Here is an 18,681-nt window from a genome sequence, read left to right on the forward strand (position 1 = left end):
CCTCTCTTTTCTACAAGGCTTTTAAGTTGACCATCTATACCCAGTTTCTCTTATACTCTTGTCTTTGACCCTGTATCTTGCCGTGTTGACCATCACTTAAAGAAGAGCCACATGCTTTCAAATCCTGGCTAGAAACTAATTGCTGCTGTATCCTCCACTGCCAAAGAAAGTACAAGGTAATTTTTTCTAATAATTACCCACTTTTTTTTTTTTTTTAATGTAAGGATGAAGACATTACACACTTTAATAGGCAAATGCATGGAAACCTCTACAGCTACCTTTTGCAATACGATTAAAGACTAACCTTTAATAACCATCACCTACCCTCTACTTCAAAGCACGCACTCTTTGAGGTTGACCCAGTGTTGCTGTTTGTTTTGAGAGTTGCCTGGCAGAGACGTCTGAGCAATGGAGAATGAAAACAGTGAGAAAGAATCTTCACCGGGTGTCCCAAATTAGCTGGAGAGTTATCAGAAGGCTATTCTGAATGATGGCAGCGGTGGCACGCAGACCACCTACAGCCAAGGAACTAGAATCTCAGAAGATGCTACCCCCCTTCTCATTTACAGTGAAAGCAGATTCTAGAATATTTTACAGGTAAAGATTAATCTTAATACACTCATTTGGAAACTGACGGGAGCCCTCATAATTAAACATACAGCGTTACCAAAGAAGTCACAGTACCAAGAGCTGAAGTAACCTGAAGTAATTAGCTAAAGTACTCTCTCATGGATGAAGGCAGAAAACTCACTGTTTAGTGGTTTTCTTCCACCATTTTCACTGCTCCTTATTTCAGCTTATAAGGAACCCAGTCTTTCCTGTGACTACAGATGCACAAATACCAGGAACATGTTCCATTAAACGTTGTATGCCAAAACCTACATGCAATTAAGCTTGACCAAACAGTTTCTAGGAGCTTGAGCATATTTGCTCTCCCGACAAAAATTCTGCAAACAAAAGCTCCTTCTATAAGTAAAGTGCGCGTGCCTTTGGTACATGTCCATCAAAAAGATTCCTTCCCCGGGAGATAAAAGTGAGCTTCTCTCTTCTGACTGATCAGACAGCAATACGCCATTTTTACGTGATGGAAACCACACAAACACATTCCTGGGCAACAGGAGACAAGAAGAAATTTCCAGTGTTCACTGCTTCCCCACCTCCCCTGAACTGGAATTAAGCCAATACAGAAACTTTCAGCCCAGGCTCCTCTTGGACCTGAGTTTAAAAAAAAAAAAAAAAAAAAAAATACACACAAAAAACCTGCAGGTATGCAAATGCAAACCATTCTGCCATACGAAACGTGGTACTTGAAAGTGAGAAAATGCATTTTTGTGATGTTGACAATGACTTGCAACGCTTCTCTAATACTACTGACCAGCCGAGATCTGTTTCTGTGTGAATGTTAACAAAAGAAATAAAGAGCTTGATTCTTCCACATTAGCTTTAAATCAAACTTTGCTGCAATTTTTTTTTGTCCTTGCTACATTGTCCTCTTAACAAGTTCTGTAGAGGAACAAAGTAATTTAGGCAGAGCTCAGGTTAGATGGCTACATCAAGCAGCACAATACAGAAACACTGAAGCTCTTGTGGAAAGGGAAAAAATGGGTAAAGGAGAAAGCTGTGATGTGGTGTTACTCCAGCAGGACACAATCACAGGTGCCAAGAACACACGCTCCAGATGCACCGTGGTGGGACACGGCTCTGGGTCAACCCTTGCAGTATTAGCAGAAGAAGCTGCTGTTCCTATGACCTAGGGTGTTAAGCCAACCCAGCACACCTTATCGTGCAGACCTACCCCTGATCAAGTAAAACCAAGGGAAGCTGTGTACTGCCCAGCCCAGTGGACTCTCTTCTTCCTCACAGACGAGGCTACCTGGGAAGAAGCGTTCACTGATTTTTTGACCTACTTCCACATAAGCATTTTCACTTATTGCTCGTACTTGAGCTGCTTGAGGGAACTAAGCTTTTATCTTTTATTCTCCTCATATACTGTTATGTTCAGCTTGTATTTCTATTTAGACAGTTTTTCGATCCATTGCACTTTTTCACTGTAAAATTCATCCTTTTGGGAAAGGATATTAAAAAAAAAAAATTGCTAAGTGAAATGTCATGTACTGGTTTCATTCTTAAGATTAAGATTTCCTACCTCTTCTCAGCCCTACTTCAGTTCAAATTTGAGTTCAGTGAAGATTTCGCAACTACTCAGATTAAGCTCCAGTTTGGGAATGGATTTTGGATTCAGATTCTTCTTGCTTTTTAGCTTGCCCAGCTTCCACCCCCTTGTCTGCCCTTTCACTGCAGTGCCCATTTGTGTAAATACACTTTTTGAAAAAACCAAAAGGTACCAGTCGTTCATTCCAGCTTTTCCCCTGATAAAACTCACACTGTCTATTAAAGAGAGGAAGATTATCAAGCAACTTGGGCAGACACTTAACACAGCGTAAGCATGGAGTACCTTAGTTTATTCTGAGTCTGAATCAACACACTCTTCAGTAGTGGTGCTGGCAAACCAGGAGATGAGCTGATGTGCCCTCATGTGTTGGCAGCCTGGTGCATAACCGAGAGCAGCTACTGTGCTCTCATCGCTCCCGTGGTACCCGAGCAAGCAAAGCTCGGACACACAGATTCGGGCTGTTTGATGCCATCATTCCCCAGATTCATAGATTTAAAACCCTACCAGACCAATGAAAAAGAATACTGAACAGAAAATAGAAGTAATTTACTAATGCAGTCACATCATTTTGGTGATGATCACCACCCTAGACTGACTACACAACCTGGGTAAACTGGAGATTTCTGTATAGGTTATTAAATAACTAAACAAACTAGTTTGTTGAATACATTCACGAATTATTCAAACAGTATTAGAGAAGACTGAAATAAACCAAGGAATTTGGTCACAGCTGAAAAAGAAAAATGCTTCAGAAAGACAAAATGTTGTTTATAAAAAGAAAAGTATCCTTTTGCAAGAAAATTTTTTTCCTCTTGAAGGAACAAAAACATCACAATGAAATAGCAAACACTAGTAAATCACCAGCGTTAAGTGACTTTTGCATGATTTCTCAACAGCAGCCAACATTCAATTCAAGAAGCAAGCTCAGATTTCAAAGAATAAAATGTTCTGCACAGAGAAAGCGAGTGTTTTGCAGGACGAGCATAGCAGAGGAGTATCATTACTGATGCATCTTATTCTGCGCTTATTCAATCTGGGTGGGTGTGCCTTCTGCACAACCATCTGATGTGTGATCTTACAGTTACATTACCCATGCCAAAATCAGTAACAAAACCTCTTAAATTAACTGATCTTTTTGGAGCAAAAGTAGGTTTTAAGTAATGATGCTGAATATAGTATATGCAAATACACATGCCACCTTATTTCAAGTAAATTTCAGCCATTCTGATTTATTTCTCTTATGAAGCTTTTACTAAAATTTCAAGTGGCTTGATGCAAAATCATCATATGTTAAATTTCTAAGAACTGATAATATTTTTCCCCATGATTGCACAGCCTGGTCACATACTGGTCTAGATTAGGAGACCTACCACGATTTCATTCATCTTTTTCAGTACCTCTGCTTAATGTTCCACTCTTGCTCAAGCTTAACAACAGTAGATTGCTTGCTTGATTTAGAAAATCAAATTAATTGCTTCCATAAAATTTGCATCTGATTTTTTTCCTTAGTTTTGCTTCTTGGAGGAGGTTATCATAGATCTATAGAAGTTAAAAGCAGATTTCACTGGATGTATCCTTTCCAAAACTACACACAGGAACGTTCACATGGGGCGGTATCAAAACACTATCTAACCCAGGATCCCATCCTCCTGTGCAACCCCAAGTGGTTGCCTAAGGAAGAGTAAACACAGAGCAGATGCTTCTCCCTCAGGGACTTCCCAAGCTAGATGTGTTGTCCCCGTATTAAGTAACTCTTAAGAGATTTCCCTTCTTTGAACTTCTCCGCTTCCCCCTGAACTCAAGTAAACTTTTATCATCCCCAGCATCTGTTGACAAGGAAGCCTACTGCCCCTTCGTTTGGTTCATTGATCATTCATGTAACATGGGACACAGTGACTAGTTGAACCACTTTGTCCATGCCATCTGCTAGGGGGTTTTTTTGTTTGTTTGTTTGTTTGTTTTAGGCTTGCTACACTTTGCCCACCTCTTCTCTGCATCCATCATCTCTCTTACAGGCTCAACTAAACCTGCAACAGAAGCTATTCTTACTTTTGGTCAGAGAAACACCATGAGAATGAAGATATCCCAGTTCAAGAGTTTTAATTTTGGGGGAATTTGGGGAGGTGAAATGGGAGAGTGAGGAAAGGGAAAGTGACCAAAGTTCAAAGCTTCAGATGGCAAATTCCAGATTACCTCCGGCAGCACAGTGATGTGCCATGCTTTTTTTTTTCTATTCCTAATACTACTTAATAATGCTTGGGGCTTTTTTCTGGGTGGAGTTTTTCGGGGTGATGGTGTTTTGTGGGTTTTGTTGGGGTTTTTTGATGTTGTTGGTTTTGTTTTCTTTTTCTCTTGGACTGGCACGGAACAGATGCCTTCACAAAACCCTCACAAAACTCCTAACCCCATTATACAGTTTCTGAAAAATTAACCTGCAAACTACAATTAAAAGCTGTTTACTAGGGTAGTCGACAGTGGTAGCTTTGGACACATTAGGATTAGTTTGTGGAACTGCATAGTAATTCCCAAACTGTACAGATCTGTGATGAAAATACACCACATCTTCAAGTCAAACCATACGCAAATACAACGTGCCTTCTGTTAACTTGGGCATTTTTAGCTAATGCTTCACCAAGTACCTCCCTCACCCCAGAAAACGATCACAGCTGAGAGCATCTTGCAAGCATCAGGTCATGGAGTTAAACAGGATACATTACTGCCCCATAAATCTAGCATTTATTCACAAGGCACAAGTGGCTGGCTGTAATTTAATAGCCTTTGCAAAAGCAGAAGTATTTTGAACTTAGCCTGCCTTTCCCCACCCCAGTTAAACATTTTATCATATAACACATTGGAATCCACGTCAGTTGATGCGTATCTGTACATACTGGGTTCAAAGGTGTTTTACGTGTTTGCATTTGCAGGACGTCTTTTCTAGAAGGGAAAGAGGAAATATCATCCCCATTAGTCAACCTTCTCACTCTAGCAGCAGCAATCGGCTGCAGCAGGTCACAAAGTTTTTCTTTCTTGAGTCAGTTTCTGATACCACAATCCCTTCCCCGAGCAGACGGGAGCACGGAGAGGGCGCAGTCCTTACGCTGGAGGGCAGGGCTGCCGGGAGGACTGGATCTGCAGGAACGTCATGACATACAACGAGGACAAAGTCCGAGTTGCTGCCCCTGGGACGGACCTAACCCCTGCGATGGCAGAGCCGGGTGGGGAGCCAGGCCTGGCAGTCCTACTGGGCTGAATGTCAGCCAGCAGCAGATCCTGGCACAGCCAGCCAACAGCACGTGGGACTGTACGAAATGGAGCATAGCCAGAAAGCTGATGGACCTGATCATCTCCCCTTTCCTCAGCGCTTGTTATGCCACATCTATAATGCTGCCGTCTCCAGTTTGGTGACCCCCAGAACAGGAAAGACGTTGGTAAAGTGAAGCAAGTTGAGTGGAGGCCACCATGATGGTGAGGGCTGGAGATCTTGAGCTTGATTGTCCAGCTTGCTCAGCCTGGAGAAGAGTTCTCCAGTTGGGTTTTCTTTTGTTGTTGGTTTTTTTTGTTTTTTTTTTTTTCTCCTTTTGTTTCTTAACAACAACAGATCTCTATCATTTAAAAGAAACATGAAAAGATAACGCCTTGGCTGCTACCTAGCTCTCCTTCATTTCTCCCTTACCCCCATCATGTCTTGTATTCTAACCATGTAGTGAGACATGATTTCATTTAACTGGTTTCAGTGACAAGATGAAAACAGCCCTGCAACCCTCTTGACGTTCTTTATAAAAAATATTTGAATTTGTTATTGCATTACCAATTACATTCTGTAGTGCTCACAGCAGAAAACCTGTTAATGCTACTTTGAAGGATACTATGAGTGCTCCAATTAAGCAGTAATAACAATTGGAGTTGAAATCTCTCAAAGCAGTGTAACAATAGCATCAATCACAGCTCAGGAATGAAAATGGCCAAAATTAGGGTTTTGTATTAAGCAGGAACCAGAACTGTCAATACACTGTTCAGCTTTAACTTTCACTGCTTACAGAGTATGGTTAACAAACTCCTGTATTTGTGGAAAACTTCAAGAAGGTGGCTTTGCCCAGTATTTAAATATAGAAACTCTTCCTATTGAGTTGCCTGTCTACAGAAAAGCTAAATAAGTTTCAGCAATTTTGCTGTAAAATACAACTAAAAATAATATGATTGTGAACTTGCATACATATTCTGTATAATTGATATGAAGTTAACACAAGCTTATTCTTTTTAGAAGTCCTACAACTTCCAACTTCAGACACAAGCACTTTTTTTGTATTAAAAAAAAAAAAACATACCACCAAAATATACAGGTTTTCTCTTTACCTTCTTTCATAACTCAATGCTACTCATCCAAATTGCTTCCCTCTCTCTACTGCATTGTTTTATAAACTGCATTTAATCCTAGAATGTTAGGTGACTGATGTGAATGCTTAAAATGGGTACAGGTGCCTAAGGTTCAGATGGATTCCCATGGGAATCCTAAAGGGTTAGCGACACTTCTCTTAATACAAAGCAAAAGAGCATTGAAAAACTTTGTAAAGGCATTTAGTAATAATGTTTTGTACCCCCACAAAAGTTATTCCAGAGATACCGTAAAAGGATCAAAAATGAGGACTTCGACCATATCAACACCTTTCACCAAAAAGCTACTATAACCTCCTTCAGCAAACCATTCAGTTTTGTAGCATAACTATTTAAATTCCAATGTAACGCTATACACCTGTGTCACTAAAGGTACCTGAACTGTTCTAGATACAACACATTAATGTCATTTTTTGCAGATTTGTTCAGACTCTTCCTGTCCACTTGTAGGTACAGGGATACAAATCCAAAAGTTTTTCATTCTTACAGAAGAACTATCTTCACAAAATAGATTAATGGTAAATCAAACATTATCAAGAGCATAATCCCATAAAGGAAGTTAAGTTATTAACTGTTAAATTACTCAACAGAAAAAAAATGAACAGTCTCTTAATGATCAGAAACTTCACAGAAAGATTAAATAGCACCACACCCAACACTTTATAGACTTTACACTGAAGAGTTGGAGGTAAGTTTCTAGCAGGTATGGTCCAAAGTCTGGAACTTATTTTATTGCCTATGATGGCTTTACTGGAATGATTTAAAGCTTATGCAAATTAATGACATGAATGTGAATATTTTACACCAAGCACAACAGTTTCACAAGGCTGATAAATACACTCTATTTTCATTTTCTTTACCTCTGCATAACTGTAATCAATATTAATAAGTTAAATGTGTGAAATGAATGATCTTGAAATTAGTCATACAATAAAATAAATACAGCAATTTCAATGTTTAGAATATGGCTATGCCCAGGAAGATTAGTTGCTGTAAATATTACTCATTTCTGTGAAAATATCCGTAGCCAAAAGAGAATTTCCACACTTACAAAGTCATAGGAACACTTCTAGAGTCATTCTGAATTGAGGGTGCTGCACTTTTCCATTTCAAGGGAAGTGTCACTAGGAAACTCAGTTACCACAATAAAAGCCTATTACAACCACATGTGGAAGAAATGTTATTTCCCTGGATATAAGGATAAAAATAAAAAGCAGCATTCATTGTTCTAATGAAATTTTGGTTAAATGGTTTGCATTTCAGCTTTGAAGACCCACAAAACACAGTCTTTTATTCCTTTCATCTCAACTTGAATTCAGAGATAGTTTCTTAAACCTTCATGCCCCAGCCTTTAGCATGATTGGCTCTAGTCACACAGGTATAAGATGGAGATATTACACAGGTATAAGTTTTGGGCTAACTACTGTCTTAGTTCTTGCACTGAAGCACTTGGCTTTCATCCAGTCTACAACCTTCTATTCTACACAAAATAAAAAGGCAGGAAAGGGTGGTTCGGTGTTGTGTTTTGGGTGTTTTGTTCTGTTTTTTTCTTTTTTTGAAGCCAAATTAGAAATAGGGTTTTCAACTCATTAAAATGTGTGTTCCTTGGAAAAAAAAAAAATCAGTACAGCAAATTCAGGTTTAGCTCCATCATGCCCTCTTATTAGAAGCATGAAATACTTGAGCAAAAAAGTTTTCAAGCAGATATAGTAACTCACTCTGCAAACATATTAGATATGGAAGACGACTCGAGTGCAAATTCAGTGTTATCAAGAGCAAACACCAGCTCTGAGCTACATGATCACAAACTGGCTCACACTCTCTCTCTCTCTGACAGTGCAAGCCAATCTGTGGGCAATTTGTCTCTCTCAACTCTTGCCTCCTTTGAGCAAAATATGGCAGCTCTTCCCAAGGCACAAAATGGGATACAAGTCCCAAAAGAGTATTTCATCATTACACCTTAAGCTTCCAGGTAAGTCCCTTGTCAGAGAGTTCAAAGATCTGAGTGTTACTGGCAAAGCAACCCTAAAAAATTCCTCCTAAGATTGAGAAGTGGTACTGCTTTCACAATTAAAGCTCTCAAAATATCAGATTTCTAAGAGCACCGACAACAATCTTCTACTCAAAAAGACCATCTTTTCAGTGGTTTCTATGCAGATTGCTTTCTTCAGTGATCTATTTGGCAGTGGTACCATTCATCCCATAGGCAAAGTGAAATTTCTGTTCTTTGTTGACCCTGGAGAAGCAAGCACCCTGCAGGAAACACAAGTGGAATGAGGAAACCTGGCATATTCCCCAGGACTAGACATGGAATATGGATGTAATGAGAAATTATCAACTCATATAGAAAAAAAAAAAGAAAAAAAAACCCCACCCTAACTCTCTTCTAATTAGAAACTAAAATCTACAGTTATTTTCCTACCACATGAAGAATGGGAAGTTGCTAAAACACTGAACATAGAACTGGAAGAAGCCACATCTGCATTCAACCCCTCTCTGCTACTGCTTAGCTGCTATTTTCAGGAACCCTATTATATCTGCTCATTTAGTGGTTGCACCCAAAAAGACAAGTGAGGCACCTTCATCACTGAAAGGAAGCACTGGCATTATTGAAAACTGAAATATGGGATAAAGAAGGTAGGTATCAGAGGATGTTTTGTGTTTGGCTTAGCCTGGTACTAGAAGGCTTCCTTTTTGAGATGGTTGCTTAGTAAGGGACAATAGTTGTGATATGGCAGGTAGTGATTCTGCATGTATGCTTAAAAATAGCTTATGTTGGTATAACGGATATGTAATCAGAAGAAAACCCCATGAAATGTATCCTGATCCAGATGGACAGAGATGCAAAATATATACTTAGAACTGCATCACTTAGCAACTATTTAATTTTCTCAGGCTTTATTTTAAAAGCATCTAATCTCTGAAACACTTTTTTTGTGGTATTTTAAATTCAGAAAGTATTACCTCTGAACTGAAATAGATTGCCTGTCTCAAAAACTCAGCTTCTGAAATGCATGAACACGAGGATGAACGTGATGGGTAACTGTTGTTACTTCCCTCCAGTTGGCTCCAGTTATATATGGTACAGAAAGCACAGCATCCAAATTTTTCCAGAGTTGCTTTTTGCTTTAGGAAATAATGAAAAATAATTGTGCAAAAGACACATTAAACTGGTAAGTTAAAACTATCCAAAAGTTACAAACGTCAGGACCAGAGTCAGAGCCCTGTTATTTCATCTCATGTATGCACTTAATCCCACTTCAGCAAGACTTCTCTGACAGGGTTTTCTGTTTGCTTTATACAATGTACACTTCGTTTAGCATACAGGATTGATAATGAATATCTGAAGAAGTACAGAGCAGCAAAAGGTTGGAAACGTTATCCAAATACCAAGTTCTGCAAGGTGCTGAGATACTTCCAGCTATCTGTAGAGACAATTTTTGAGTTTCATTCAAGACCTACTCTAAATATAACACTGTAATAGTAATATTAATAAAGCCAAATATTTTTATTTGATATGTTATTGAAGAATTAATATAGTAAAACTTCAACATCAAGACTCAGGGTCTTGTGGTAACTTTAAAAAAAAAGTTCGCTATTTAGTATTAAGGCAGTGGATTGTTTCATCATTTTTGGCTTAGTTTAATATTTTCATCTATAAAACCACTGTTTGGATTTATCAGTATTATTTAATGAAACTCTTTAAGCAGACACCTCATTTTACAGAATTAGATTTTTTTTCAGATGGAAGAAGTAATTTTCTTGAAAGAGAAGACAAATTTTAATTATGCCATCCAATTGTTCAGGCTGCCTCCTTTAAAACTGCTAATTGGGATAACACATCTCATCAGAATAGAAGTTTGGTGTCTGCCTAAGCAAACTCTCACTTTTAGCTCCATGACATGATTTTACTAAGAACCCTTCCACAGCTGGGAACAACTGGGTGTGTCACCTCTAAAGAGCTGGGCAAGGAAGTGCTTAACATTTTTAAATAGTAGCCATGCTGACAACTGAGAGTCACTAAGCTCCTGTTACATTCTTACTTCGATAGACCTAAGAAAGAATCAAATGAAGTATTAAGCCAACTTTCATTACTATAAAAAAAAAAAAGAAACACAAACAGACCCAACCAAACAAAAAAAACTAAACCACCAAGCTGCTGGGCTTTAAAATAACAACTCCTCTGATTAAAATGAATAAGATCCTAGGCTAACAAAATCCAATATACTGAAAGAACTGAAGAGGGACACGTATGCATTCGCACAAATAACTAGCCATGAAACAAGAAGATATGCACATGACTGCCGGACATGGTATGCGAGGAATAAATCCATCTGGATAATCTTTATTGGAACACATGACACGTTACTGTACTGTACCATTGAACAATAACTTCTGCAGATTTACCGAAAGACTGAACTATAAATCTCAGACACTAATCCACACTTTCATTTTCTTTGGCAGAAAAGAAACCATCCATGCCAGTATATTTTTCCACACCACCCGACTAGTAAGCTCATCGCTGATCTGGCAAAGCATAAAGTTTGCAAGGCTTTGAACAGCAATCGGTAATTTTAACCAGCCCTCTTCACACGAACTTCTAAACAATAAAATTTTAAGGAGCTTTTTTTTTGCAAAAAGGATAATCACATAATCACTTGGAACCGAGAGCGTGGATATTTAAGAGGATTCTTGCCTCTCCTGTCCCAGATACTAGTAGTAATTACAGAGGAGGGTTTCACATTATGCCTGTGCAGCATCCCAGTCGCAACAGAAAACAAAATACAAGTGAAAGTTGCAACCTCCTTACCAGATAGGAAGATTATTTTTCTAGTGCAGCTTCTGTTGAACCGTGAGGAACACAGGGTCTTTACCTTAACTCAGGTGACACAAGAACGTTACACCACGTACAAATAAAGAGCTTGGCATTCCTTAATGGCTTGACATGATTGTTGATGAGATGATAGAAAGACCAAACGTGATCAGCAAAGGTACACAGAAAGGCAGCAAGTACATTCAGAAACGAGGCACGAGGAGGAAAATAACTTTTCCTGCTGGGAAGGGAGCCTGCCCAGGCGGGACAGGACAGCAGCCTGAGACACCAACAGCCTGTGGGCGTATGACTTCCCACTAGGCAAGAAGGAGGTGGTACTACGTGCAGCTGCCAGGCAGCAGACAGGAGGAAGAGAGGGGACACCTCTTCACAGAGCACATCATCCTCAGAGGGGTGGTGTTCCTCCTGCAGGACCTGCCCAGCACCACAGACATCAGAGCAATTAGACAAGCCTACAGAAAGCCAGGCATGGCAGGGACGAAGATGCAACCTCCCAGCCAGTGTCAGAGACATAAGGTGACAACTTTCACATCTTCCTTAGCAAAAGGAGTGGATCTACCTTTTTAATGGTACCTTCCTCTTCTCCATTTTCCACATACAAGGCAAATAAGGCATTTTCTGATGCCCGGCACTACATACGCGCATCCTACCAGTACACTGTTCTCAGCCATCCCAGCCTGAAGAGCTGACTGTTTAAGCAACAGCTTAATCTATTTTGGGTAGATAAAAAGCATGCGCTAACGGCGGTGCAACAGCAGAACACAGCACAAGTGCCGAGGTGTCAAAATACACACTGCTTCAGGCACACGTTAATGTTACGCTGTACAACCTATCGCAGCTGGTTTAAGACGTGGGCAATTAGCCTCAGGTGACAGCGGCAAAATGAATTTGCTTAAGGTGGTCAGAAAGCCAAAAATGAAATGCAGTCTTTTACAAAAATCAGCGTATAAAAAAAGTTTTCCCTCCTTGTGACAAGAATTGGTTTACTTTTAATGCTGAGTCCAAGGTTAACAGAGGACAACACAAAAGCAAGACATGAAACAATATCCCTTTTCTGAGGCCTGGCATCCTACAAGTTTTGAAGACGTTTGTAATTCAGCTTGAATCTTTGAAATGCCTTCTTTCTATTAAATAACAATAATTAAAAAATAGATCAGATAAAGTTCCTGATCAGACAGCATTTCTCTCCTGACACGCATATGACTCTCTCTGGAAACCCTCCAAAGACCAGCTTGCCCTCTGGGTAATCAAGTGACACGTAACTAACTTTTCAATGGAGAAAGCTATCTTCATATAACTTATTTCCTTCATTTCTTGAACTAGAACTTTCCTCCTGTCCCTCCTCAAACTCCTACACGCATCAAAATGTGCTAGCATAGTTAGGTAACCACTTTACAGTATGCTCAGATACAGAAGTTTTGAGTTACTCTATAAGCATTTTACACACACCGTGGGACCATCATACAATATGCAATGTGTGGAAAATCAAATTTATGCTGAAACAAATTAAAAGAGCATGGCTATACTGCTGGCAGCTCTTTCGATTAACCCAGACCCTTTGCGTTCCTGTCCATAAGAAGTGCTCAACAGTTAAATCTTGGTTTTTGAAAGACACTAATTAATCCACTGCCGAGTAGGTATGATGTTAAAAACCCCATTGTCTTATGACGACTTCGAATTCCAGCCTTACTCTCTGCTCCCGGAGCCGGGAAGGGAACCAGCAGAGCTGAAAGGACCCCAAAAAACCCCGTTTACAGACCCAATGGATGCATTTCATGGCTGACCTCACTTGGGCGCCGTGGTTAACGTAGGGACGAGTTGGACAACATACCTTGCACAATAGTTTGCTAACTTGACCTCCCCGGGGTTTCAGCTCGTCGCTATTGACACTGCTGAAAGCCAGCTCCTGCCCGCCTCCAGCCCTTTCCAGCTATACCCTTCCTGCAAACCTCCACCAAAAATAACTTTAGCAAGGGTTTTGCGGATAATTAAAGCATGGCAGAGGTTACCAACCCTCCAGCTTTTGGCATGACATAGGAACGAGCAGGGAGAATATGGGCGTCCTGGAAAGGCGCCAAGGGCCTAAACACCACATTAGTGAGAAATTACGTTTCGGGTATGAGTCAAAGATTGGAAAATGCGTTGCCATCTCAAGTATCAGACCTCAGAACGGTACGAACTTTCATTCTGAAACCAGGCAGAGAGTATGTCAACACGCTACCACCTGATCCACCTACAAGAGATTTCTTTCTAATTAAAGCAGTTATGTGTTATTTCACAATAATTTTTCCCCCTTGTATTTACAGAGTGATTACTGCCTATTCCTCTTTGATAAAACTGGCAATTTAAGACAGGAACCAATTCTTAACATTTAACCTGACAGGTTTCCAGCAAAACTCACTAAAGCTTCTTTTTTTTTTTTTTTTTTTAACAGTAAATTCACCGTTTGTACCAACACAATAAAAACAGCTAATACTGTAACAAAGCAAAATGCCCCAAGACAATATTTTTCCACAGCACATTTATCTTAAAACACCTGTTAAGTGTCTATATAGACATTTAGACACTATATAAACACTATCTGAATCTCTCAGAAAATAGAAATGAAACTGGTATTTGGAGACAGCAGTCCTGAAATTTGAGAATCCTCTAATTATATTTCAGAGCCAAACCACTGCTACTCCGCAGGAAAACTCTTTTCTCTGTAAGCATGACAACTGCCCTTTGTGCAATTCAGTACTTGGTTTCTACTCACACATACTCCTTGACAGAAGATGTGACATTTGGTGACAAACACCCGATTAATACTCAGAGTGGCAAGACCAGCGGTCCTTTAGGTAACACCGTACCCAAGCCTCAGAGCCATTCAACTAAGTCTCAGAAGTACCACCTAAGCCTTTCAGATTTTACTTGGGTAATCTCAAAGCATACAGGGAAGCAATGCTTTCAATATCATTTAACAGGTAATTTTGCTCCAAGTATACAGTAAGTTGAAAAGCTTCCCTCTCATATATTAAATGCTGTAAATATTCATTAACAATTAGTTTGCTTGTAAGGCATAATACCACTTCATTTTTTCAATTAAATTTGTGCAATCTTATCTACAAGCCTTAACAATGCTTAAACTCTCACCACAGTATTCAGAACTGCTCGTACCACATTAAAAAAAGAATTTTCCATAGGCAAACATTTAAAAAAAAAAAAAAAAGAAAAAGAAACAAGAAAAAAAGGAAAAAAAAAAGACTGTGAAACAGCTTAGGGGGAAGAAGGAAAGGGAAAAAACAAAACCACAAAACTCACTTGACTGTGACTCGATTGGACAAATCCTGAAGATCTCCTGGGTGAAAAAGCTGGGCTTCTTTCAGTCCAATATTTTCGCACGCTTTCAGAAAAACATTTATATTATCCTGCGAAGAGAAGTAGAAAGCAGTTGCTCAGTTAAAAGCACTAAGCAGGTTTTGCAAGATGATTAGTGCGAGCCTTTAAATGTCAAAGTCCAGCTCACGGAAATAATCCTGAAAAACCAATCTTCTGGATCATAAACGCAGGTCGTTTCTCATGCACAGGGGCAGGCTGGGTTGCGATCTCGGTGAGTGAGGGGTGCGTTAAAGATTACCTGGCATAAGGCAGTGGCGAGCCAGTAGGCAGCAATCTCCACTTTGATGTCAGCTCTGCTCAGCAAACAAACGCCCTCTTCCTAGCTTTGCACGACAAGCCTCACCTCTTGCCTTTAAAAATAACTCCAGCTACTGACATTCACCACCCAGAAACTCTTGGCAGGGGAGGAAGAAGAGGAGGGACGCAATGTTTCTATGCTCACAGACCGATGAGGGAATACTGCACCTGGAGCCTGGGTTTGGTTGCTGAGCAAAGCTCCGGAGTGACAGAAACCAAATGTATTCAGCTCTGCTCCTTCCTTACTTGGGGGGGGGGGTCCCTCCTTTGTGTTCCTCCCCTTCCACTCCACCCCCCCCTCCAGCTCACACCAATATATTTAAAAAAATATAGGTGCGGTGTATTGCAGCACCCACTCGCTGCACCTGCTGCGGATCGACTGAATGGCAAGAGCAAGGTTAAAAAAATAAAAAATAAATCCAACGATATAGAGAGAGATTATACAACTTGTGATCTCTTTCCACTTCATAAACAATAGGCAAGAAATTCCTTCTCGTTAAGGCGGAATGCTATCAACAACAAAAGAATGTGCCCTCTTGCGCACTTGCTCCCTTCAGCTGGAAGCCACAGGAAAAGGTACACAAAGTTACTTAATCCATAAGCTACGCACAGCCCTGTCATTTGAAGGGTTTGTCAGTCAAGGTACTCGCATCAGTTTCACAGTACAGAAAACCTCCACTTCACCAATTTAATACACTTCAAACATTTTTTTTTTTTTTAATAAACATATATTCACTGGATGTAACAATTATTCCATCATTTAAAGTTTATTTAAAAAAAAAAATCCAGAGAGAAAACAGCAGGTGCTTCTCATATAGACTTTAAAAAGTAAAACAAAAACTTAAAAAAAAGTAAAGCAAACCCAAGAATCCCCACAACCTTCTGTTTTGAAGGTCCCTAGGATTCTAGTGTTTCTTATCAGTCTGTAAACACGGCTTCATTCAAGGAAAATATTTGAACAAGGTATTCCCCGTGCAGGCTGCGGGCTTCACGTTACCACATCCAAAAGATCGCGTCTCGCACCGTGAAGGTTATGACCCAAAGCCTAACGGGGGCTGTTCTTGCTGGGGCAGGAGAGACAACATGACAACGATGATGGGGGATATGACACGGTGGTGAATGAGCAGAGGGGGCTGGGAAGGATGGAGGACAGGCAACCTCGCCTCTGCACCAGCTCCTGCAGTACCCAAGGGGCTGCCGACACAAGTGGCCACGGTAGAGCTTCACGTTGGGGATGCAACTTCAGGAGTGGCTTTTGCTTTTCCTTCCCATGCAATGCCCCTACAGGGAAAGCCGGTTAAACACGGCATTTTTAGTCAATTAATAAGTAAAGTGCCACATTAGCACCAAAACCCCAAGGACTTGAGAAGGCATCATTTCTTCTGCATGCAAGAGACCACAGGTTAAAGTTCCATTGGGAGAAGAAGAGGAACTACTTGTTAAACAAGAGACATGCAACTATCAGGTCAGTACTTGGAAGTCTGGGGAGTCCAAGAAACAGGCAGGGAAGGCAGTGGAAGAAAGCATAAGAGCAGAAGAAACAAGTAGTTGCAAGGTAATGAACAGAACTGACACCAACACCAAGGCATGTCCTGATTGGTCTGACCAGGCACCAAAACTCAGAGTAACCTCCCAAACCTATGGGTTATGTCAACTGAGCTGTGGAGAATGAGCACATTGTGCAGGTAAACAAGGAAGAAGACTCAGAGATTTAGAGAAATGGATGCTGCCTACACCCCAAGTGTAACAAAGCAGAGGAGTTGCTCATCAGTGGCTGCTTGGCTGCACAACCATCAAACTGTTGGGAGTACGAGAGAATTAGTTTTGAAGGTGTCACAGCAATTAAACCTATCAAACACCAACCTTCTGATAAATAACACTGACAGCCCCCGAGAACATCATCACCGACATGAGTCAAGACCTTCAGAAACAGGTCAGAGGCAGGGGGAGACAACACGGGAGGTAGAACACAGCTAGTCTTGGCACTCACTGGCGTGCAGGATAAAACATGGTTTAAAATCCACCTCCTCCCCAGCTCCCAAACCAGCAGTTCGGTCACACCTGCCATCTCACAGGTGACTGCCCCAACACCAGCTCTCCTCCGGTCAGGGCCTGGAATTCACCCCCAGAGCATCAAGAGACATTACCCAAAAGGCTACTGCTCTGGTTTGGATATTGACACAAAAAGGTAGAATTTCAACAAATCAGCACTTCTAAATACTGTCCTTTGCCAAGTTATTCTTGACCATCCCCAATCATTGAAATAAATCTAGAAGCTGTAGGTCTCGAAATAGCTAGCAGCCATATTAAACCCTACCAGGATAATGAACCTTAATGAATTTTGAATAGCACCACAGAAATAAGCAGGAAAAAAAAAAAATGACAAGCTAAAAAAAAAAAATGACAACCTTGCAATTAGATTTATCATTAAAAATGTGAAGAAGAACATTGTTCAGTGATGAATGTGCTCAAATATAGAAGCCATCATGCTATTGCTTTTACCAACATGCTGTACTTTAATAAGACTAATGGTCGCTACCACTTCAGCTTCAAAGGGTATACTGCAATCTGAATCTCATCTTACTCCACAAAAAAGGATTTTTTTTAAACATTCAGAACTCAAAAGCCTGGAGAAGCACAACAGACCAGGCCTACCTCCTGGTGACCACGAGTCACCCAAGCAGCGTGCTTGAGAAACAATGGGTTTCATGCCTGTGTCCACACTCCCCTTCTGCCACTGAGTTGTTCCCAATTTCTGTAAACGAGGGCAGGCTGTTTAAATTTAAGCAAATGTTCAACTTAGCAGAGCTGCAGAGAAAGAGGAGTATGATGTTGAGGAGAAGACAAGAGACATACACGATGGAGAGAACTGGAGAACTCTGTTCTCTTACACCAATGAAATGGGGCACGAGAGGCAATACTGCTGCCATCTACCAGCACAAGGGGAGTAACACCACAAGGGGCGGGGAGGGGGGGGGAAGAGCTGCCCAGTCCAAAAGCAAGGATCCATGGTAAGACAGATCAAATACATTTATGCAGAAAACATGTGGCTTCTAACCACTAAAAAAAAAAAAAAAAAAAAAAAAAAAAAAAAAAAGAGAAAGAAAGCTTCTGAACTGACTAACAGGGACAATTGGGACAAAAATCAACTAGATGATTTTAATACAGAGGTTCACCAATGCATTTCTGTGAGCATCTGAAGTTGGAATTAGCATCATACAATTACAGGTCTTAAATCACAACAAAAACAAAGCCTAAAGCCTTTACCACAAAATTCAACTACAATTCCCTTATGTTATTACTACTTCTAAGTGTTTTGTGGGAGGAGGTAGGTTGGAAGGAGGAGGGGAGGAGGGGGAAGGTGTGTGGGGTTTTTTTCCCCCCAGACTATTGCATGGTAAAACAGCAGAGCATTTCAGATGCTCCCAGCACGACTGGAGTTTCCCACACCCCTGACAGACTTACATTAAAAACAGACCGCGGAACGCTGACTAGGTAGAGCTATTACCTTTCAGCATTTCATTTTTGCCTCAAACTTCAAAGTAAACCGCACCCAAAAACTCGGTAAAGTCATAAGACGGAGAGCTAGAGCCAGCAGCGGGAAGCA

General features: G+C 40.5%; 1 protein-coding gene across 1 annotated transcript in view; it reads right to left on the bottom strand.

The window, feature by feature from the left end:
- The window catches only part of LMO7 (LIM domain 7), a 136,954-nt gene that overhangs the window by 60,783 nt on the left and 57,490 nt on the right, over positions 1-18,681 (bottom strand). The window contains exon 4 of the mRNA XM_074148826.1: positions 14,700-14,806. Coding sequence (XP_074004927.1) covers positions 14,700-14,806 — 107 coding nt within the window. The remainder of the gene's footprint in view (positions 1-14,699; positions 14,807-18,681) is intronic.

Source organism: Numenius arquata, chromosome 1, assembly GCF_964106895.1.
Source record: "Numenius arquata chromosome 1, bNumArq3.hap1.1, whole genome shotgun sequence".
NCBI lineage: Eukaryota > Metazoa > Chordata > Aves > Charadriiformes > Scolopacidae > Numenius > Numenius arquata.